The 23,818-nt window shown below is 42.8% G+C and overlaps 1 protein-coding gene and 1 long non-coding RNA gene across 3 annotated transcripts in view; one reads left to right on the plus strand and one right to left on the minus strand.

Moving 5' to 3' along the window:
* LOC117352380 overlaps nt 1-23,818 on the plus strand; it is a 255,037-nt gene that overhangs the window by 179,981 nt on the left and 51,238 nt on the right. The gene's annotated exons all lie outside the window — the stretch shown is intronic.
* Nucleotides 1-23,818, minus strand: part of B4GALNT4 (beta-1,4-N-acetyl-galactosaminyltransferase 4) — a 153,271-nt gene that overhangs the window by 34,740 nt on the left and 94,713 nt on the right. For both annotated transcript variants that reach the window (XM_033928835.1, XM_033928834.1), the window contains exons 7-10: nt 23,529-23,596; nt 12,899-12,977; nt 8,625-8,691; nt 2,057-2,200 (exon numbers count right to left, since the gene is read on the minus strand). In XM_033928835.1, the coding sequence (XP_033784726.1) occupies nt 2,057-2,200; nt 8,625-8,691; nt 12,899-12,977; nt 23,529-23,596 (358 nt within the window). The remainder of the gene's footprint in view (nt 1-2,056; nt 2,201-8,624; nt 8,692-12,898; nt 12,978-23,528; nt 23,597-23,818) is intronic.

Here is a 23,818-nt window from a genome sequence, read left to right on the forward strand (position 1 = left end):
CTTAATTAGTAAATTGGTTCAATTTAACACAACTATTTACCACCTTCATTCATATGCCTGAGGACAACTCTGACTCCTACACCTCAAAATTTCTTGCTCTAATACAGTGTTTTTCAACCTTTTTTGGGCAAAGGCACACTTGTTTCATGAAAAAAATCACGAGGCACACCACCATTAGAAAATGTTAAAAAATTTAACTCTCTGCCTATATTGACTATATATAAAGTTATTCTCTTGAATAGGAATCAAATAAACACAAAGAAAGTATTTTATAATTACTTTATTATGAAATATTAAGTAAACAGAATAGTGAAAAATTATAAAATACTTTATTTAGTGCGAAACCTGGGCCTGTTTGGCTGAACACAAAGCTGATATTCTGGCTGGAATCGAAGAAAGACACACACGTAGCTCTTCGTCAACAGCTCTCAGTCTCTCTCTGTATTTGGTTTTTATAGCATACAAAAATAGACAAATATACCCTCCATCCTTTTTATTAAACCACAATAGCAGTTTTTAGCGCAGGGAGCTGCGCTGAATGCCCAGCGCTGCTCTTGACGCTCATAGGCATTGGAACAACATATCCTTTATTGAAATGTTTCTAGACATAATGTAGTTTAAGTATTTTTTTTGAACTTTTGAATATCAGCCCTATACTCTACCCCGGGAACTGTTGGGCAAGTCTCTCTTGTCTGTTCCCTTCTCCTCTACTGCCAACTCCCGACTCCATCCCCTCTGCACCATGTGCTTGGAACAACCTGCCTGACTCAGTATGCTGTGCTCTGTCTCTGGTGTTATTCAAATCCAAGTTTAAAGCCCGGATTTTCAAAGTTGCATTTAAGTTCTAACCCTACCGACTTGTAAAGTAAAATATTTGTTTGTCATTCCTTCTGTAGTCCTCTTATCATCTCTACATCCCTTTGTATTTCCCAGTGCGTCTGTCTTAATTAGACTGTAAGCTCTTTCGAGCAGAGACTATCTCTTGCCTGTTTAATGTATAGTGCTGCATGCATCTGGTAGCGTTATAGAAATAATAAATAGCAGCAGTAGTAAATAACCATATCTTCAGCCTTGATTTATATTTACAGTATGATACTTCTTTAAGTAAATCTGTTGGTAAGGAGTTCCAAAGTTTTGCTACAACTAGAGGCCATATGACGTGATGAGTCCAACCATACTCTTTTGGCAGAAGAGTCTATCAAAAGATTTTCTTGGGAAGATCTCAATGATCAAACTGGCTGATAAGGAATCAGCATGTTATGGAGGTATATTGGAATGCCTATATAAAAGGCTTTATAAACCATTATCTGAATCTTGAATATAAAACACTCCTTCAAAGGGGAGACACTACTGCTTTTTTAATAATGCTCATTAGATTTTACATTATAAAGAAGTCTAATCGCTCTATTCTGTACCAACTGCAGACACTTTAGGTATGAGTGTATGTTACTGTCCTATTTTATTGGTGGCATTCTATTCTTGCTTTAAATTTTTTTTAATTGTAAACCATCTTGAATTGTGTTGCAACGAAGGTGGTATGTCAAGTTTAATAAACGTTATAGTGCCAAATGTTAGATGCTACTTCTGGGACAAATGTTTGGCCTAAAAACATGTTATAATGGATGTGAGGTGCTGAAACAGGGCATAAATGGCAGATCTGTGTGAACTCTGCAAAAGGGGTGTGGCCATGACAGGGATATGGGTGGTATTAGAAAGACCACTGGGTTAAAAAACTAATACACATACTCTCCAAAATAAGAAATTATACAGAATAGAAAACAAGGGATGAGTCAAAATTACATCACATAAGTGAAATCTACAAATCACTTAAACAACAACTTTAAGACCCAGATTTTTTCTAGGAAAAGGAAATCAGTAAAGCTTAAAAAGAACGGATCATTAGATCTCTGACCCAATAAATTTGGCTTATAATCACTTGCCTATTTTTATGAAGTTCATATGTTCTAAAAATATAAAAAAAACATTTTAATCATAAGGTAGAAAAAAGAAGCAGGGTGAAATTTGTCACTTTGTTTGATGGTTCTAACCAACTTACTTAGGAAGAAAGTATCCCTGGGATCTGGTTTCAGCATGTCTGCTCCACTGTCTTCTCTCTGAGCTTCCCACAGATAACTTCCTGAGTGGCTTGCAAGAGACTGCGGAATATGATCTACCTTATTCATCTTCAGAGAAGATTCATCTGGAAATCCCCCATGCAAAGAAACAGAATAAAATATGACAAATATATCCTTGTTTTAATTAATCCAAAATTCATAGAGAGGTGCAAAAAACCCAAAGTATTTACAACATTCAAATTGATTTTGGCTTAGAACGTACTAGCATTTATAGGGAATTAGCAATAAGTCCTGAGCACTCTACAGAAAGAATCTTCAAATGGATTGGTTTTTCTGCCTTCTTTTTGCATATTTCACTCCTTCACTATGGCTAGCATTTAGTCTTTCTGTTACCTATTTCTGCATGTATAGCTCTGGTGTATATCGATTGGGGAAAAAAAACCATGTTTGGTTTCTCTAAAAAGAACTGTTTGCTAACTTTGTTTTTCTAGCTTTCTAGGCCTGTATACACTACATTTTTTTTGGTGTATTGCTGATAATTTGTAGCTCTTAGCATTAGAAATTTCTGTTTTGACCTGTTTGCCTTTTTAAAAAGAGATTTGAGATTGACTTCAGTAGAGACAATGTGTAAGCCTCGAGCCTGGACCAATTTCAGGCAGATCTCATGCGGGTGTAACTCATAGAAACCAGCTTTGAATTCTGCTTTCTCAAGCACACGTGAAGCTGAGTTAATTTTATAATCCCTTCCATCCTACTCCATACCCATCCAGCTTTGAGTTTGTTGTTCTCATATAGGTAACCCAATAATTTTTAATTTTCCTCACTAAAGTCATATTCAGGTAATCTTGCTGATTAGTCACATTCATTCCAACCAATCAACATATCTTTCATTCAGTAAACAGGTGCATTAGTCCTAAGGCAGTCCATCTGGATGCTTAAAGCTTGCCCCATCTATCCCCAGCCCTCTACTATATGAGAGGAGCTCAACAAACTGAATCAAGAACTGGCTATGAATAAAGGAGTTTCTAGGACTACACAGCATCCAGCCAATTTACCAGCACTGCAAGAAAGAATAAAACAGCCCAAGAATAGATGGGTCACACCAAGCTTGGGTATATTACAACCTGTGACACAGAGACATCCACTGTCTCAACTGGTGTCCAACATAATTGTTTTGCTGCATTAGAGCCCCATGATGCTTAGAAAATAAGAACAACTCAATGCAAAAGATCCTCCCAAAGACACCAACAAAATGCATGAAAACAGGAGTTTCCATTATCAAAGGAATTAACTTGAGAACACAGTCTAAGGATTCCAGCAAAAAAGAAAGCCTTCCAGGTTCCTTGGCTAGCAGGAATACTAATCAAATACTAATTGTGATCAGACAAGAGAGTAAATATTCTAACAATGGTTTTTGTAATCCACCAGGGTGCAAATGGGTTTGGCCAAAGTAGCATGCGTGTAGCGCAGAGAACTTTCTAGAAACTTGGGAAGGGGAAAAAGTCCTTGGTATGAACTGAGGCCTTAAATGAAGTTCTATCAATCTATGGAAAAGGAGAGGATATCAACATAATACAGAGAAGTTTAATAAGTGATTTAAACAATATTTTTCTAGGCATTTAAACTTGAGGGTAGGAGTGACAAATGGAAGGTGAGTTCAGAAAATATGATAGTAGTGGTGAAGATAAAAGTTAATATAGAAACCCATCTCATATCTGTGATATTTCCTCTCAATGATTTGGTATCTCAGTCGGACATTAACAACTTCCAATTTTCATGGTCCATCTCCCCAATAAAATATCTAGGTACATATATCCATAAAGATTATGCTATTATAATGGAAACAAACATTTCTAAACTAAAGTAACTAAGTTACCCATTCATTATCTAAGTGGTCACCTCTCTCTATTTCTTGGTGGGGTTGAATCTCTACAATTAAAATGACCGTAGCACCCCAAATAATATACAAATTATCCATGCTGCCTAGTCTATGCAAACCCGCACTATATCAATGGATAGATAAAAATTAACTGATTTTATATGGAAGCATAAAAAACCAAAAATTGCACTCAACAAATTGAAGGCTACTAAGCTTCATGGCGGGGTTAATCTCCCTGATTTCTACATATATCATTTAGCATCTGGAGGCTGCTGGGTCATTTCCAGTTCCTCTCACCTTTCTGCCATGTCCACTCGTGCACACCTGAAACAATTTACTGTTTTAACAGCAACACTATCAGCCTTGTGAGCCCTAGACCGCATAGCAATATGGCTCTTTGGAATAACCCTATGCTAAAATATAAAAAACGGCTCTTAAATTGGAAAAAGTGGAAGGATAATGGGGTCTGGCAGGTTAAGCAGCTATTCAAGGATACTGCTTTAATGTCTTTCACGGATTTTGTCTTAAGTTTCCTGCATCATCAAAGCAAGGTCAATGGTCAACGCTGACCTCACTTTTCTTTACTATACAGTTTCTAATGTTTCCTGTCTCTGGCAATGGAGCAATATAGTAGCATCTAAAGGTAAAGTGATTTCCTTTTTCTACAGAATACTTAGAGATTCACAGTTTATGCCATCTCTTGACATTAATAATAAATGGTCACAAGAACTCAACATAAAACTCACAGCTAAAGAATAGACCAGATTCTGGTCCAAAATAAATAGGCCTCTTCTGTCAGCTAGCAAGGCACAATCTTTATTATTCCTTATGTGGCGTGCAGTGTGGACTCCACTCTCATTTGATTTTTACATGTCCCCAGATCCAACCTTTCTGGACGCAGATATGGGCTTTCATATGCTCTATTTCAAATTGCACTGCAGATTTATCATTCAATATTATTATAATGCGTTCTTTGCATCCATGCTTTAGTAATAGCTCATGTGAGCCAAAACTGATAGACATTATGATATCTGTGGGTATACAGCAAATCCTACCAAATTGGAAATCTGCATCTTTATTAAATTTTACTTTTTGGTAGAACTCTTTGTTTATATAAATGTTATGAACAACAAGCAGCACATAAATTATACTTTCAAACAACTTTGTCAACCCATCATATATGGAATCCTATTGGCATTTATTTACAAACTGTTCAAACAATCTTACATACTTTATACATACTTGGTGGATTTCCTGATATGTATATCTGTTATCACTGACTTAAGTGAATTGTAATAGTTACATGATGTTATTTTTTGTTAGCCTTCAATAAAAAGACTGAACTTAAAAAACGGAGAGGTCTTGTGCATTATTTGACAGTACATGTGCAACTTGGCAGCTATCTACTCTATTTAGGTCCCTAACGTCTGCTGACAGCAGATAATAGGAATAGACCAAGCTCTTCTGTTGGCAGAAATTAAATAAATTAAAGGTCAAACAGAATTCATAGATGAACCAAGAGGAAAGAAGCATTTTGAAGTTCCAATGACAAACTGAAAGCATGCAAGAGAAGGAAAGGATCACAGGTGGTGGCTTTTAAATAAGGCAAATCTGGGACACGTTATCCAAAGCTGGAAGGGGGTTGGGTTGAGGAATCGGGAGGTCATTTTCTTTCCCAACCCATCCACTGATGGCAGCAATGATATTACATGAGTGTAAGTATTCTGCAGGACAGTTTGTGATCACAAGGCAACACTGCAAACATTAAACCAGTCCCCTTGAACACCAACTGGAGAAACAGAAAAAGCCAGGGCTGAAAGAAAAGCACAATAAGTTAGGGCGGCATAAACAAACTCCTTCTACTGCTAGGCAGTATATAGGAATAAAACAAAACATAAAGGAAATAAGGTGATCTGAGGAAGAAGCGGTTACCTTCGAAAGTTAATTATAAAATGGTATTTCCTTTATGTTTTTGCTTTATTTCTATATATTACCTTGAAACGTGGACTAACATGCCACTGTGTGCCACCTTTCACCTTGGATTCTGCATCCCCAACCTTATACCGTATTTTCACGCAAATAACACGCACCCGTATAAAACGCGCACACGAATATAGCGCGCAGAAATCACGATGATTTGCACAAAAACTTTGATATACCGCGCTCACTGGTATACCGCGCATGCTGCCCGACGCTCCTTTCGCCCGCCCTGACTTTCCGTGCGCTGTCCCGACTCTCCGTTCACCCCCCCTGACTTCCGTGCACTGTCCCCCCTTGAAGGTCTGTCCCCATCCTGAAAGCCTGATGCCCCCCCCCGACGTCCGATACATCCCTCCCCCCCCCCCCCCGAAGGACCGCCGACTCCCCAACAATATCGGGCCAGGAGGGAGCCCAAATCCTCCTGGCCACGGCGACCCCCTAACCCCACCCCGCACTACATTACGGGCAGGAGGGATCCCAGGCCCTCCTGCCCTCGACGCAAACCCCCCTCCCCCCCAAGAACCTCCGACCGCCCCCCAGCCGACCCGCGATCCCCCTGGCGACCCCCACGACCCCCCCACCCCCCTTCCCCGTACCTTTGGTAGTTGGGCCAGAAGGGAGCCCAAACCCTCCTGGCCACGGCGACCCCCTAACCCCACCCCGCACTACATTACGGGCAGGAGGGATCCCAGGCCCTCCTGCCCTCGACGCAAACCCCCCTCCCCCCCAAGAACCTCCGACCGCCCCCCAGCCGACCCGCGATCCCCCTGGCGACCCCCACGACCCCCCCACCCCCCTTCCCCGTACCTTTAGTAGTTGGCCGGACAGACGGGAGCCAAACCCGCCTGTCCGGCAGGCAGCCAACGAAGGAATGAGGCCGGATTGGCCCATCCATCCTAAAGCTCCGCCTACTGGTGGGGCCTAAGGCGCGTGGGCCAATCAGAATAGGCCCTGGAGCCTTAGGTCCCACCTGGGGGCGCGGCCTGAGGCACATGGTCGGGTTGGGCCCATGTGCCTCAGGCCGCGCCCCCAGGTGGGACCTAAGGCTCCAGGGCCTATTCTGATTGGCCCACGCGCCTTAGGCCCCACCAGTAGGCGGAGCTTTAGGATGGATGGGCCAATCCGGCCTCATTCCTTCGTTGGCTGCCTGCCGGACAGGCGGGTTTGGCTCCCGTCTGTCCGGCCAACTACTAAAGGTACGGGGAAGGGGGGTGGGGGGGTCGTGGGGGTCGCCAGGGGGATCGCGGGTCGGCTGGGGGGCGGTCGGAGGTTCTTGGGGGGGAGGGGGGTTTGCGTCGAGGGCAGGAGGGCCTGGGATCCCTCCTGCCCGTAATGTAGTGCGGGGTGGGGTTAGGGGGTCGCCGTGGCCAGGAGGGTTTGGGCTCCCTTCTGGCCCAACTACCAAAGGTACGGGGAAGGGGGGTGGGGGGTTCGTGGGGGTCGCCAGGGGGATCGCGGGTCGGCTGGGGGGCGGTCGGAGGTTCTTGGGGGGGAGGGGGGTTTGCGTCGAGGGCAGGAGGGCCTGGGATCCCTCCTGCCCGTAATGTAGTGCGGGGTGGGGTTAGGGGGTCGCCGTGGCCAGGAGGGTTTGGGCTCCCTTCTGGCCCGATATTGTCGGGAAGTCGGCGGTCGTTCGGGGTGGGGGTGCGAGTGGTCCTGCCGGGGGGGGGGGGATGTATCGGACGTCGGGGAGTCGGCCGGGCAAGAGGGCTTGGGCTCCCTCTTGCTCCGATCGTGGATGCGGGTGTGGGTGGGAGCGCGTGCGAGCGGTCGTTCGGGGTGGGGGTGCGAGTGGTCCTGCCGGGGGGGGGGGGGATGTATCGGACGTCGGGGAGTCGGCCGGGCAAGAGGGCTTGGGCTCCCTCTTGCTCCGATCGTGGATGCGGGTGCGGGTGGGAGCGCGTGCGAGCGGTCGTTCGGGGTGGGGGTGCGAGCGGTCCTGCTGGGGGGGTGAATCGGGCGTCGGGCGGGGTGGGAACTATGTTTTAAAACTTTGGTATACCGCGCTCACGCATATAACGCGCGAGGGGTATGCGCGGTAGGTAAAAACGCGTATAACGCGCGCGTTATATGCGTGAAAATACGGTATGTCATGTCTGTCTGTCCAAGTTAGATTCTGCCGTCGGGGAGAGGAAGGCTGATTGGCCCAAGATCGCGATCGACCTATTGGGGGAAATGCTGTCGGGTCCTGCCTTCGCGGGAACAGAAAGTAGGCAGGACCCGGCAGCAAGAAGAGCAAATGCTTCACTAACCTGTCTCCCGCCTTAGCCCATAAATGTAGAAGTAATCGGTATGGAGCTTCATACTACAAGGTTCTGGCTAGTCCTGCCCTTTGGCAGCAGGAAGTGTCTATTGGGTGTGGGGGGGAGACTGGCAGAGTCTCATAGCGTTTTAGAGCGTGAGGCTCCATGTCAGTTACTTTTTTGTTTTGATATTGACACTTGTGAACCCTGGCACTACCAGAGGATTTGGACAGCAGGGTTGCAAGAGGAGGAATTGAGGATTGTGTGGATATGGAGATAAGGGAAGGGAGGGAGATGTAATCTGTTCTGCAGCCCAGGTTACTTCTGCGCTTGAATCAAGGAAGGGAAGTCCTGGCAGACTATGGAACTGGAAATACTGCAACAAATTCAGGGGCAATCCCTGAAAACTGAGAACATCTGGTAACCTCACATTTAAAGAGACCTTACCTGTATAGAGTGAGATGAAGGAGGAATTAATTACTTCAAACTTCAGACTGGGGAGAAAGATGCGCCACTGAAATAAGAGAGAATTTAAAAATCAACTTGAAAAATCTGTTCCTGAGGCTATGAATTTCCTGAATACCAAACTTGTTGATTTTCAGAAGAATGGACAGACAGTTTGACACAAGGAGAGGGATGGGATTTCTGAGGTTTCTATCAAAGTGGTTTACATATTATATACAAGTACTTTTTTTTCTAATGGCTGATCATCACACCCATTCTATTTATTATTTTTGTACATTTTTTCTCCTCAAACCATCTTAGCTATTTCTTTCCATAAAAAACAAATCAGTTCTTCTCTGCCCTGCTTAAAAAGATACTGATCACCAGCATCTCTCTTCATTCCAGGCTTCTCAACCTTAAGACATTAAGATTTTACTAAGGGAATAAGGAAAGCAATAGCTATAATCAAGGCCAACATTCTGTAAATGACGCCTTAAGTTAGGCGCCAGTAGGCACCCGACTGGCGGCTAACTTAATAATAATAATAACTTTATTCTTCTATACCGCCATAGTCGTGAGACTTCTAGGTGGTTTACACTGAAGAGGGCTGGACAGTCAGCGAGTTACAATATGCAGAGTTAAGAGAAATACAGCATGCAGAAAAATTATTGTCTTATATGCAGGAGTGGACATGTTTGAAATATTAGAAATTGATTTAGAGGTTTGTGTAGATACTTTTTAGGTGACAAAGCTGTTTAAAAATGAATAAAAAATAATTTAAAAACAAAAATGAAGGCACCTAGATCGTGTTTATGGGGCACCTTAAAATGCCTACAGTCGAAGTAGGCCTGGCTAACACCAGAAACAACCTTAGGCTCCTCCGTAGATGTGATTCGTGTCAAACATAGGCACCGGAAATGTAGGCCTCGAAAACCCTGGCCTACATTGCTGATGCCTATGTTTGAGGTAGCCATGATTTTACAAATGGCGCCAGTGCGTGATCGGTGGCCATATTTTAGGAGGCTGCTGATACCGGTGTCATTTGTAGAATCCGGCCCTAAGGGCCATATTCTATAAAAGGATGCCTAGATTAGGCGCCTGCCTAAGTTCAGGATCTGTGCCAATTTATTTTTTTTTAATTGGCTTAATTCACGTCGTAATTGAAAATGCTGGTTTTTATCCAATTAAACAATTTAAGAGTTGGACACCTAGCAACACCTAAGTGGAGACACCTTCCCATGCCTAAGAATGCCTATCTGAAAAAGTGGGCATTGTTATGGGCGGAGAATAGGTGTGGTCAAGTTAGGTATCATTAGGCGAGTGAAAAGCTGGCCTAATGGAGCAGCACCTATGTCTTGGATGCCTAGCGAGAACTACACTCGCTTAGGCACCACTAGGCATGATTCTATAAATAGCGCCTAGTGGTTGATTGACAATCGCACCAAGCGGTGCTTCCAGTGTAGGCACCATTTATAGAATTCGGGCCTAACTGCAATGGCCAGGCATAAATCAAATACGTTTCTTTCACACAGTGCCTGCCAATCAATTCAGTCATGCCCAACCCTTTCGAGCACAAGGCACAGCTGCATTAAGAAAGATGCTCTGCAACCCACCTGAATTTAAGAAAACAATAAAAGGTCTGTACAAGTTCCTGGAGGAAAAGTCTATTAACAAGTAAACGCTAGGTATGGTTTAGAGTGTTACCTCTTATTGCTTGGAAATGGGAATGAACAGCAGTGAACGGATTCAGTTTTAGTATCCATTGGGTACTTCTGCAAAGAAACCTCGATTGGTCACTAACAGAATCCTGGGCTTGACAGACAATTGGTTCAACCCAGTATGGTATTTCTTAACTCCACTCACTCTCACTTCTCCTGATCTCTACTTATTCCCTCCCTTCCCCCATAGGTCCTTTCACATTCTGGGTTAGACTTTCAGATGGTGGCAGTCAGCACTTTTACAGAAATGGGGCATCTCAACCCATCGACATTATGGTACGAGGGGAATTTTCAAAACTAATATTTGCCATTGCGTGTAGCCACAGCCCTCCATCCCTGGGTGATTTCTGTACCTCAGTAAAGAGATAATTCTTATCCCTATAATGATGACAATTCTACTTGAGTGATGAGAAGAGGATAGATATAAATATGCTGCAGTACGGTTATATACTTCTCACTCAGTTAGTAGGAGCATCTCTCTGGAATGCAGACCTGGAGCTTGTTATAAAAGACTGTCAAGAATATTTAGGAATATTGATGGCAACAGCTTGACAGAAAAACAGAGCATCATGAATCACAGGGTGAGGAAATGCTAGAAATTGATGAAACCGGGGTGGGTGTGAAGTAGGAATCCAAATTTTAATTGGGATCTGTTTTTACTGTTACATTTATACAGGCAAAGGAAGAGAATAGTTGCAAAATCATCACGATAGAGGAAATACCATACTTTGTTGGCTATTTTCAGCCCCTTCTTCCTCTCTTGTAGCTTGCAGTAGCCGCAGGCCTGCAAGCTGATTTTCAAAGGGGAACTTCAAGCAGGGCATCCCTTAGAAAATCCCTCCCTGGAGGGACCCACAGGTTCATATATACCTGCCGAATTTGCAGGTGCAAATGTCCCTGTTGTTTGTAATGCACCTTTTCCCTATATAGGGGGCAATTCTAAAACTAGGCAGCAAAGCTAGGCACCTAGATGCAGCACACTGAGTATGAATTCTATAATAGCACCTGGGCACTCAGATTCTATTATAGAACACTAACGTAAATCAGCACCTATGTGCCCACTTACATCATGTCAGTAGCATGCGTCAGTAGCATGTGCCTAAATGAAACACTTTATAGCATTCTATAAGTTATGCATGTAAGTGGGAGCCACATTCATATGGTCACCCTTGCACTTGCGCACTAAAGACCCAATTCTACAAAGGGTGCCCAAATTTAAATGCCGATAAAAATTAAGGCTAAGAGCTATTCTATAAACAGCGCTCAAGAGTTGGTTGCCATTTACAGAATGGCATTTGGTGATGGGATCGGCACCCAATCTTGGGCATGAGGATACACATCAAAATTAGGCACAGCACTTCCTTACTCAGTAAAACTGTGTGCAAATTCCAGGAACGCCCCTAACACATCCATGCCCCTCCCATGCTCTTACACATGCAAATTGGATGTGCACCCATATTTGTGTGTGCAATTTTGAGTAACATACACAGAATTAGATTGAAAGGAGGAGAGTGTGGTTCAAACCCATGCTGGGCAAGTCACGTAATCCTCCACTGACCCACGTACATTAGATAGACAGGGAAAATGCTGATTTATACCACTTTGAGAGTGGTTGTTTAACTACAAAAAGGTAGTGAACAAGTCCCAATCCCTTCCTCTCCACCTTACTTGGTAACAATATAATGTTTGGCGCCCAGCTAGAACTTACTCACAGAGATGGACCTTAGCAAAAGTATAACACGCTTGCCCGTATACTGACTATGTCCCTCAACCTGCACGGAGTGGAGAGGTAAAGAATGGCAAGACACGTGGGTTTGGTGATGTGGATGCCTGTGCCACATGGACCAAGCTGTAAGAACCAATTCACTTCAAAAGGGCACTGAGCAACTTTCAGACCAAGATTTTCAGTTATTACTTATAGGAGTTGAGATATAAAATGATATTCTATACATAAGTTGCAATCAAGTTCCATATCCATCATATTAGCAAAAAAAGAAAACAAGCAACCAAGGGATTTCTTGGGTTTTCAACTGCTCTAACCTCAAAGTACAGTAGCTACTGCATAATAGGCAAATCTTGGTATTCCAAGATGCTTGGGAAATGGAAATTAACCTAGGGCCGGAGCTCGGCAGTGCAACAAGGAAGACCATTTGTGGCGGCTGAGTACCCAAAGGAGCAAGCAGAAATTGCCGAGTAAAAATAAAGAGAGAAAAGGAATGGATTAGATTTTTATAAATTAAAAACCAAAAAGGAAAAATGATGGGCTTACCACAGTTTAAGAAATGAATTACTGTATAAATTATATCAGTTTTAAAGAGGAACATTATCCCCTCCCCCCCTTTATCAAGCCACATTAGGCTTTTTTTATCATCAGCCGCAGCAGTATTAGCTCCGACGCTCATAGGAATTTGGTGATAAAAAAGCTAAACAAGGGTTCATAAAAGGGGGGTCTATATTATTAGGCTCAAAACCAACAACAGAAATCCATATCCTGAATCCTGTTGGACTATAAGTTCTGCAGACAGAAAATAAACTAAAATGAACCAAGGAATTACTCACTCCAACTTCCACATGGTCAGATCCTTGGTCATCCTGCTTGTGTAGGAGCTCAAAGTAATACCTGCGGGAAGTCATTAGCCTGAGCAGAAGAAAAAAGAAATGCTAATTAATATACATGAACGAGCAACACAAAATTATAAAGATGTCGTAACCAAGGAGATGGCAGCAATGCAATTGTTTTAATTCTAATTGTTCTTTCTACTTGATTTCGTGTATTTATATTTAACTTTTACAATGGTATGCAAATATTTTGAAGCATAAAGAGTTTCTAGCCTTTGTAGGTCTGAAATTCTGCCCTAATGATTTCAGATATAAATTATGGATAAATCACAATAAAATTTTCTGAAGTCAAAGGACCTATAAGAAAGACAAAGTAGACTGTGTGTTAACTGCAGGATTCTTGCTGCAAGACTCGAGATAAACCCAAAGATTCACAAAATCATGATTTCCAGACAAAGGGGACACGGTTGTCACGGTATCGGTTCATTTATCAACTCTATGCAGCCTGTAATTATGATTTTCACGCACTTTTAAAAAATGTATTTATAAACATTGATGTACTGCTCCCCATATATAATACAACTATTCAATGAGGGGAAGATTCTCAAACTTCATGATAAAATCTGACGGGTCATTCTCAAAACCCCACGCATGCAAATGAGGTTCACAGAGTGTCGCGAAGGGTCACTCTTTTTGCATGTGACAGAAATGGGCATATGCACAGAATGCTCTCGCACATAAAAAAAAAAAAAAGATCCCCAAATTAAAAGACAGAAGGGATTCCCACTCCCTCCCACTGCCAGGGTCTCTACCCCCCCAACATTGCCAACAGGAGGGATGCCCAATCCCTCCTGCCACCGTTGATAGCCACACCCCCTAATATCCCGGCCTGTACCTCCAGCAGGAAGGCCAACCTCTTCAAAATAGCGGAGCTTCCTCTCCCCGGTGTATCCTGGGATGCGCCAAGGAGGGGTCCAAGGCTCTGATTGGCCCAGATACCTAAAGCCCCTCCCATAGGTCCAGCCTTGGACTGTGAGGTACAGGTGTGTTGGGGGGAATCACTGGTGGAAGAAGGGAGTGGGCATCCCTCCTGCCTAGGGGGAGGGATGTCGAAGGGTAGAAATCACCACTGGCAGCAGGAGGGAGTGGGCATCCTCCTGTTGGAGGGACGGGGCAAAATTATCTAGCAGGTCTAACCTGTCAAAGCCTTACTTTCCTGTCAATACCTGAGCCAATTAGTGCTCAGGCACTAACCAGAAAGTAAGGTTATGGCAGCTCAGACCTGCCAGAAAATTTTGCCTGTAAATGTGGGACAGCGAGGCTAGAGAATCACCTGGCATGCTCGTTTAAATATTTATGACCTCGTTGTAATACATTTGCTTGGCAGAGTTGAAGTCTACCAGGAAGCTTGGAAAAGACCATGGTGAGCCCTTTTGAGAATTGGCCAGTAGAATACTTCCACACTAAACTGGCTGGAACAGGTTTAGCGACCATCATTAAAGGCACAGTGGGTTTTGAGAATCTTCCCCTAAGTAACTGTGATTATGAACTCTGAGTCCCAAAATGCTCTCCAAGTTTATTTGAACTGTTGCCCATGTGGAGAATCCAAGTCTCTTACTTGTACTCACTGTTAACTTAAGAAAATAAATCATTTGCAACCACTACTGTTGAAGTGCCGGAGAGCAGGCATCACCCGCCTCAATAACTGGCAAAAGCCTCTTGGAGTGGGAGTTTGCAAACTCTATGAATCAAACAGAATGAGAGAGTCCAAAGAGAAGAAATGTAACAAAGACGTTTCCTCCATAATGCTTATATGAGAGAACAGGACCAGAACATATGTCCTAGCGAGGCAGGGGATGACATTTTGGACAAGTCCCTGTCGAAGAGAGGCCCATGTGTTGACTCTCTGAGGAGAAATATAGTCTTAATGCAAATTTGTAATGTTGTTCCCAGTGTAAGATTTAGGAACAACAAATTTAAAAGTGGCATTACTGAAAAGCAGGTCAATGACAGCTAGATTCTCCCACACTGTAATAAAATGACGGGGAGAAAATAAATGGGCCGAAAACTCTTTAAAATGCTTAAAACATGTGACGCCACAGCAGTGGTTACAAGGCAGTCCTTTTAGGGCCCTTCTTACTAGGTGGTTTTGTTTTGTTTTTTTACCTGTGTCTATTGGGGAAAAAACTGCAGTAAAATTAAACACTTAACCCTTCATCGCCACAGGTGCAAAATAAGTACAGTACCTTTATGTAATATGTAAACCACTTTGGTTTTAAACTCAGAAAGGAACCTTGTCTTCTTGAGATATAGCTAACTTCATCCTCGGTTATCCTAGCTGGCAAGCAGTAGCAAACTTTGCTATGTGTTAAATGCATTGCAGCCTTCCAAAGATGCTAGAGATGCCCTAAAGTTAACACCGAGGTTTTGTAATTTCTGCACATTAATTCTGACTATTAATCGTGCATGACTGCAAAACCTTAGTAGAACAATAAAATATTTTCTAAGGGTGGACACCTGGAATGTGCTTCCAGAGGAGGTGGTTGAGCAGAGTACGATTTTGGGTTTCAAAAGGGGATTGGACGAGTTCCTGAAGAGAAAGGGGATCCAGGGGTATAATTAGAGGGTTACTATACAATACAAAACGCCCTTGAGTAATAGATCACTACAGGTCCTTGACCTGGGGGGCCGCCGCAGGAGCGGACTGCTGGGCGTGATGGACCTATGGTCTGACTCGGCAGAGGCAATGTTTATGTTTTTAGAGCTTCTCATCCTTCCAGAATGTCTATTTGTGCACACCTACTTTTTATGTGTATATAGCCAAGCAGAGTTTTGGCTCATATTCTATAAATGGCACCTTAGGAAAGGTGTCTAACAAGTGCAAAACACCATTTAAATAAAAATTAAAAGTAGGCACCATAAAAAGGCATCTGCATCACAGAGGCACTTTAAGATGCCTAATACCTCTGTAGGTGTGGCTAATGCCAGAAGTGGTTTTAGGCTTCGTAAATCACCTCCATGGCCGCGATTCACTTGAAAGGTAGGTGGTGAAAATGTAGGCTTCCAAAACCCTGGCCCAAAGCCACGATTCTACAAATGGTGGCAGTGCATAGGCCATAGCACCTACCTTTAATGAGAATCACATCTACGAAGGTGCCTTAGAACGCCTAAATTTGTTTCCAGCGTTAACCACGCCTACTTCATCCTTAGGTATTCTAAGGACCTCCATAGACATGATAAAGGTGCCATTTTTCTAGGAGACACTAGGTGCCTACATTTTTTTAAATGATAGTTAAAATGTTTATAAATGGCTTTTACCAATTAAATTAGCCGCTTAACTTAAGGCAGTGTTTATAGCATGTGGACCTAATTGGACGTAAACAACAAGGAAGTACTTTCCTGTATTTAGCAGTTTGGAATGCCCATAAGGAATTAAACCGCACCCCCACTTACAAAACCGTAGTGCGTTTTTTAGCGCTGCCGCAATGCTAACAGCTCCGATACTCATGAGCATCAGAGCTGTTACCGCCATGACCAGTGCTAAAAACCACGCTACGGTTTTGTAAAAGGGGAGGTAAATATTCTTTTACATTTCTTTCCTTTAAAACTTGAAAAATCTAAAGAGAAAATCAAGCATTTTGCTGTATTTTAAATGACTTGTATTTTTTTTCAAAACTGCTTTAGGACAATCCAGATAGATTACATTACAGTAATCAAATTGGAATAGTAATAATCCTTGAACCAAAAGACAAAATTGTATTCCCTAAAAAATTTACACATTTGTCTTAGTCTCCCCCCCCCCCCCTTTTTCCAAAACCACAATAGCGGTTTTTAGCGCAGGCCGGCTCCCGTGTCACATTATGATCACAGTTACCTCTCATACTATGCCCTGCATTCCACTAAGGACCAAATCTAAAATAGCTTCCCTTCTTGTCAGTTCTTGGTCATTTATTACGTCTAGGAAGTTTACCACCCTAGCACTCCTTGATGTAACTTTTATCCAGTTAATTGAGATCACCAATTATTATACTGTTGCCCAATTTGCCAGCTTTCCTAATCCCTGTAAACATTTCTTCATTTTGTCCTGGGGGACGGTAGTATAACCCTACCTGTATATTTCTTCCCTTTACACATAGAATTTCTATCCATATGGATTCCACATATGGATTGTTCAAGTATATAAATAACCGATCCCCTCCCTATATCCTTTTAAACTTAATACATTATATGTGAACTAACTTCAGAAGTGCTAAGAACCCGGAGTTAGGGAAGCCGAAAAAGGGGACATGCTCCAAAACTGCACTTCCTCCTACACTGAAAGTCTGTTTAAATAATCTTCATCTGAACGCTAAAAAAGTCCATAGCCTGGTGAAGTCAATGAAGCCGACTGTGATGGTACTATCAGGTTCTGACGCGTTTCGCCCTCGCGGGCTGCCTCCGAGAACCCCACCACTTCTTGTGACAACCAAGAGGACTACTGCTTCTCCTAACAGCAAGTAGTATCATATTTTAAAACATTCTATTTCTTTGTTTGTGTTAGGAGAAGCAGCAGTCCTCTTGGTTGTCACAAGAAGTGGTGGGGTTCTCGGAGGCAGCTTATATTTAGTACAAGAAAATCTGTAGATGGTCTGCGCATGAGCTGTTCCTCTGTGCTCGGCAGAGCAGGAAATTACTTTTTTTTTTCCTTCCCAAGCCTGTAGTTTTAACCCGCTTTAAGCCTCCTTGGCTATTTTTTCCTTGTAGTCTCTTTTAGCCCCTCTTACCGACTTATGGCACCTGCTTTGATGTTGTTTGTGCTTTTTTCAGTTTTCGGCCGTTTTTGACCTTTTCCATTCCTTGAACAAAGTCTTCTTGTCTCTGATCGCTTCCTTCAACGCTACAGTGAGCCACACCAGTTCCTTGTTTGTTTTCCTCTTGGATCCCTTGTTGATACGCAGTATATATAGATTTTGCACCTTGATGACTGTGTCCTTAAAAAGGGACCATGCTTGCTCTAGCATTTTTACAATGTTTATCCTCTTATTAATCTTTTTCCCCACCATGAGTCTCATCCCTTCATAGTTCCCTTTCCGGAAGTTCAGTGCCGTGGCCATCGTTCTGGATCGATGTTTTGCCCCTGTGTCCAGGTTGAAATGGATCATATTGTGATCACTGCTTTCCAGCGTCCCTTCTACTTCTACACCTTGTGCCGATCCTTGTAGTCCATTTAGAATTAAGTCCAGAATTGCATTTCCTCTCGTATTTTCCTTGACAAGTTGTTCGATCTATCTCTTCTCTCCTTGATCTCCTCTATATCAACATTTTGATTCACTCCCTCGTAATTTCAAACATCAATTACTGTAATGCCTTTTATCAGGGTATTACACAAAAAGAAACCCGTCGTCTACACTTCTCCCTCCATATTCATGGTGATTGGGGCTGGACTGAATCGTGAATATGTAAAAACTGTGAATAACTTATCATATGGTGTTTCAGACTTCCTGCCCTGCCTGTGGCCTCCTTCAAACTGAGCCCAGCGCTGCCATGACAGATCCTCCTCAGCAGCTGAGAGGGGGGATGGTAGGCAGGGGGGAGCCAGGGGTTACTTTTTCCCTGGCCAGAGGAAGCAATACTCGCGCTTTATCCACTAGCTCCCGCACTTTCCACATATTCAGCATGTCGGCAGCTTCCCCACAACGGGGATGGACTGGCCTCGGCTGGTCCCTATGCAGCCTCTGGAACCGGATGGGAGCGTGGAGGGGGCGGGAGAGGGGAGGCAGCCCACCACAGATTTCCTCTCCCCTCCCAGGAATCCCGACAGAGCAGCCGTGGCCTCACCCTCCTGCCTCCAAAGCAGCTGGAAGTCCAGTCGCTCAGGCAGAGAGTCGCAGCGTGCATGTTATGGCGCTCTGCGTGGGAAGGCCTGGGAGGTATAGTTCGTGGGGACGGGAGTGAGGACTTTGCTTCCTGGTTTTTCAGTTTACAGTAGTTCCCGTTTCTGCACGCATAGAAAAACCGCAAATACGGAGGGGAAAAGTGTACAACTAATGCAAAACACTGCCGTTAAATTAATTTACCATTCAAAAAAATATGATTGTCGCTCCCCTTCTTCGCAAAGCACACTGGTTACCCATTACTTATCATCTCTCCTATAAAATACTTCAAAACAAAAAACTCCAATCAACCAGCCTTCATTGACAAACTTCTGATCCCATACTCTTCTTCCAGGGACACTCCGATTCAACAATCAAAACCTACTTACCATTTCATCGATATGTGAACTTTTCTATGATACTACTCGCAAATCCATTTTTTTCAGTCACTGCCCCATCTCTGTGGAATGCCCTCCCATTGGATCTCCAACTAGAAAACTCTCTAGGAAAATTTAAATCTAAATTCAAAACTTTTCTTTTCCTCTAATTCCAGCTCTCTCTAATAATCCTCATTTAATTCATTGAAGTATTTTGGAACAAACAAAACGCTTCTGTTGAAGCAAGCCCTACCCTAATGTATCTCCCTCCCTCCCACTTACTTCCCTTTTATTTTTCTCGATGTATTTACTAACTTACCTTTCTCTCCTCCCCCTCGTGTCATATACGTCAGTCTGTCATTCTCCTGTTTATTTATTTTAACTTTAGACATGATATTTTTTATAATTATAAACTGTTCAGATACCTGACTGATAAACAGTATATCAAAAATGAAGAAATTTGGAATATCCTAAAGTGGAAGTGGCAGTATCTCTTCGACTCTTCGACACAATCTTTTAGTGCAGACTGCATTCCCTCTCTATTGAAGCACTAGTTACCATGAGAACGGTAGCAGGCTCAGCACAGAAGAGGGGTCTGTGTATCTACGAGAAGGGAGGAGGACTGACAGCTGGCATTGATAAAGCAGAAGACTTGTCTACAAAACAAATCTCTGTGTCTCTTCTTGTGGAATCTGATTTTGTCTTGATCTAAGCCCTCTGTGGTCGGTCGGGACTGGGGCAAGGATATTCCACATTCTTCAATTAACTTCAAGGCCCCTTAGCACCCCCTAAGATTTTGGTAAATTCAACAATCATGATCGCCTCGAACTGTAAAACTGCATGTGTGGATAGGCATAATGAGAGCAACTTCCTAAAGCCATTTATTTGGCTAAATGGACTATTTGGAAATCCTCTTTGTGAAAGTGCAGGCTGTTGGTTCTTTCAAGTTGTGTGGCTGTCAGGACTATTGCTTTGTAGGGGCTCTTTGCTATCACTTAGTCATGTCTAGAGGTTGGGCCAGCCCTTTCAGTGGTCCCCCTGCCACACCCTGAGTGCTGAGTGGTCTCTGCCCATTGCATTCCTTTATTTCTCCCAAGGGATTGTAGGGACAGAATTTTCTTTTGCATGTAATAGGGTATGTCAGAAAGCAAACATGCAATAAATAAGCTGAGCAACATATAAGACAAGCAAGAGGATTAACCTAATAATGACAGTAATGAAAACATTGAAATCCTGTACTGGTGTCCTGCAGCACAATGATTTTTCCCCTCATTGTGTACTGCGATGCATGATGAACTGATAGGCATGAGGAAGTTGTTGTTTTCCCTTCCCTTTCTCTGCTGATGTGCTGTTTTCCCCGGGGAATTGTGACTATTTCTATGAGCTGCTTCCTAGCACTAAACAGAGGACACAGTTGGCTTTAATTAGGCACTAAGCTGAGCATTAGCAGTAAGGAGCAATCTGCTGCTTGCAATTGAAGAAATGCTGGTGAAATCTTCTCTCTAACTCCATACAATAGCGACCGCAACCATGCAGCTAAATTAATAGGAATATTTAGTGCTGTTTTATGTGTAATAGAAATAAAACAAGAAAAGAAAAAAAGATGATACCTTTTTGACTCCCTCTAGCCCATTCTGCCCGCAAATAGCAGATTTGAATGGCTCATGGGGCTGCCACAGGTATGAGGGTTTCAGTGGCAGGTACTAAATGGGGGAAGGTTGCCAGGAGGGAAAGCTAATTCCTTTATTTGCACAGAGCTGCCGTTCACTATCTCTCTTAGCTTAACTCCCCCTGTGTGCCCCTCCCCATGAGCTCCGCTCAACTGATAAGTACCTCCTATCTGTGCCCTTCTCTTCAACTGCCAATTCCAGGCTCCGTCGCTTTGATCTTGCTGTGCTGTAAGCTTGGAACAAGCTACCCAAATCCCTACAGCGGGCTCCATCTCTCGCAGTGTTCAAAGCCCAGTTAAAAGCCCACCTCTTTGAGTGCTTTTCTCACCTTGGGTTCTGCATCCCCAACCCTATATGTCATATCTGTCTGTCCAAGTTAGATTGTAAGCTCTTCTTAGCAGGGACCGTCTATAAATGTCAAAATGTACAGTGCTGCATACGCCTTTCAGCGTTATGTAAGTGGAGCACCAGTTAGCCTAGGGTCAGCTCATACCACACAGCGGATGGTAAACAGAAACTCTAGAATTTGGGAGGGTTACCTTGGACCCTTAACAATGAAAGCCCAAATTATTTATTTTATTTTAAAGATTTCTATACCATTTATAACTAAACGGTTCACAAAGCTGCATACATAAATTAAAAACAGAATCATCATGAAATACAAATAATCCTAAGAAATCATGTTAAAACATTATTACAAACTAAAACCATGATAAAAATGATCGTGAACAGTTTATCAGCTTTGCCCCCCCCCCCCAAAAAGGCAATTATTAAGTAGAAGTAAGCATCTACAAATAGCTGTGTCTTGAGTAATTTCCTGAACATGCCCTTTACATGGCTCACAAGGGAGTCATTTTGCCAGTCTCAACACATTCGTGTTACTGGACATGTTAGTTTTAAACAATTCTGGGATGTTTCCATACAAGAAGTGATGGCAGATATTGTATTCTGAAGGTGATATTTATTTCAGGAAGATTTGTTTTAAGTTGAAACAACTTCCATTAGTTAGATCCTATTTTATTCCTGATCACTTCAAAGTACTAGTTTAGCTAATGATTTTTGTCACAGTTGGATTCCAGAGATTGCAGTTGATTCAGAATACAATGTCTAGGCTTATTTTTCACAAAGTTAAATCTCCGTATTCGCAAATTCCATATCTACGGATTTGCTTATTCACGGTTTTAAACCAAAAAATGCATTTTCATTTTTCAGGCTATTTTAAGCCCTGTAAGTCTCTCCTTAAGCCTTACCTGGGGGTCTAGCGGGTTTTCGGGCCAGGAGCGATCTTCCCCGTGCAGATCGCTCAAAGGAAATGGCTGCCTTGAGCTCCCGTCGTCTCTCGAGCATCTATGAACATTTCCCTCACTAGCTCGCAGTAGAAACTTCTACCGCAGCTTTGTAAAAGGAGCCCTTTGTTAGGGAACATAGAGATTAACAAACATCTACACAACTCATGCTATAATTTCCATCTATTGGGGGTTTTAGATCAAAAGATGTCCCTGAAAATTCTATTAAATTTCAAATAGTAAATTTTGGAAGACGCTTCTATCAGAGCTTAGATTGTGCTTTTCCTATATTCATTTCCGTAAACAACTGAAGTCATGTGTAAAACAAGTTTGCCCATCCCTGATCTACAGGTATCCAGATTTCCTCCAATGTTTCAAGTATATTCTTTTTTTTTTTTTTACTGCAGCAACTTTATATTTCTATGTCAAGTATGCTACATCCCACCCAGTATGCTTTTCTAGTGAGTGATAATATAGTGCTAGGGGCCTGCATTTTTCTTTCTAGGCCTGAAGGAATCCTAAAGCTTTATGGGTATTCAGAGACATTACGTGAGCATTTCATAAGATTTCTCCCGTAGAGAAGATGTGATGCCTTTGCTGGCTAAGTTGCATTGGTTACCAGTAGTTTGGAGAATTCGGTTTAAGATACTGGTGCTAGTGTTTAAAGCCTTGCGGCAGGAATTGTCCCGTATGTATCTTCTCGCTTGTTGAGGTGCCTTCTTTACAAGCTATTACAAAGGTTACAATTTGTGCATGAGATTTTAGTGTTACAGGTCCACGATTGTGGAATGCACTTCCAGAGCAGATTCATCAGATTCCTCCTATATTGTTATCTTTTTGTAAGTGCCTGAAGGCTTACTATTTTCAGAGGCCTTTGGTAGTGTATAGGGGAGATACTACAAAACTTTCAGAAAAGGTCAGACTCACAGGTCTGTAGTTTCCCGGATCTCCCCTCGAACATTTCTTGAAGATCGGGGTAACATTCGCCACCTTCCAGTCTTCCGGAATCTTTCCCGATTTGATCAACAGATTGGCTATTAGTTGAAGCAGTTCTGCTATGCTCCCTTTCAGTTCCTTGATGACTCTTGGATGGATGCCATCTGGTCCCGGGGATTTATCGCTCTTAAACCTATCAATCTGCCTACACACCTCCTCTAGACTGACCGTCAATCCTGTCAGCTTTCTGTCTTCGTTTCCAGCATATAGCCTGATGGGTTCCGGTATGCTGTGTACATTTAGGAGAGTGAAGTAAGCATCGATGCACATGTTTGCAAAAGATTGTCAGAAAGATAGTTAGGCCTGCTGAGTAGCAAGTTTAAACTAAACAAGGCCAGCATGGTGACTTCACTATTCACATTTACTAAGCATGCTAGTTTTAAATAAAATAGCAATGAAGGCCTGAATAGAAATGAAGAGTGGCAAGAGAGAATTATAGCTGGATTTACCTGATAGGTTTGGAAACCTGTGAGCTGAACTTGGTGAATTCTCCAGGGGCTGTCCATTCAGATCCTGTCTGAAATAGGAGATGTGGAACAGTGAAAAAATTATTGCAATGCAAACCACTCTAGGAACACCCTAAAAACAAATAGGAAACGATGGAAGTTAAAGTAGAGGCTTCTAGTGGCATTTACATGGGTAGAAGTCTGCTATTTACCGTGGAGATCCATATTCTGCAGCAATCCCTAGAGGGTGTTTTCCCATATAACAGCCTCTGGAAGAGCGTTCCAGCTTTCTA

This window comes from Geotrypetes seraphini, chromosome 19 (assembly GCF_902459505.1).
Source record: "Geotrypetes seraphini chromosome 19, aGeoSer1.1, whole genome shotgun sequence".
NCBI lineage: Eukaryota > Metazoa > Chordata > Amphibia > Gymnophiona > Dermophiidae > Geotrypetes > Geotrypetes seraphini.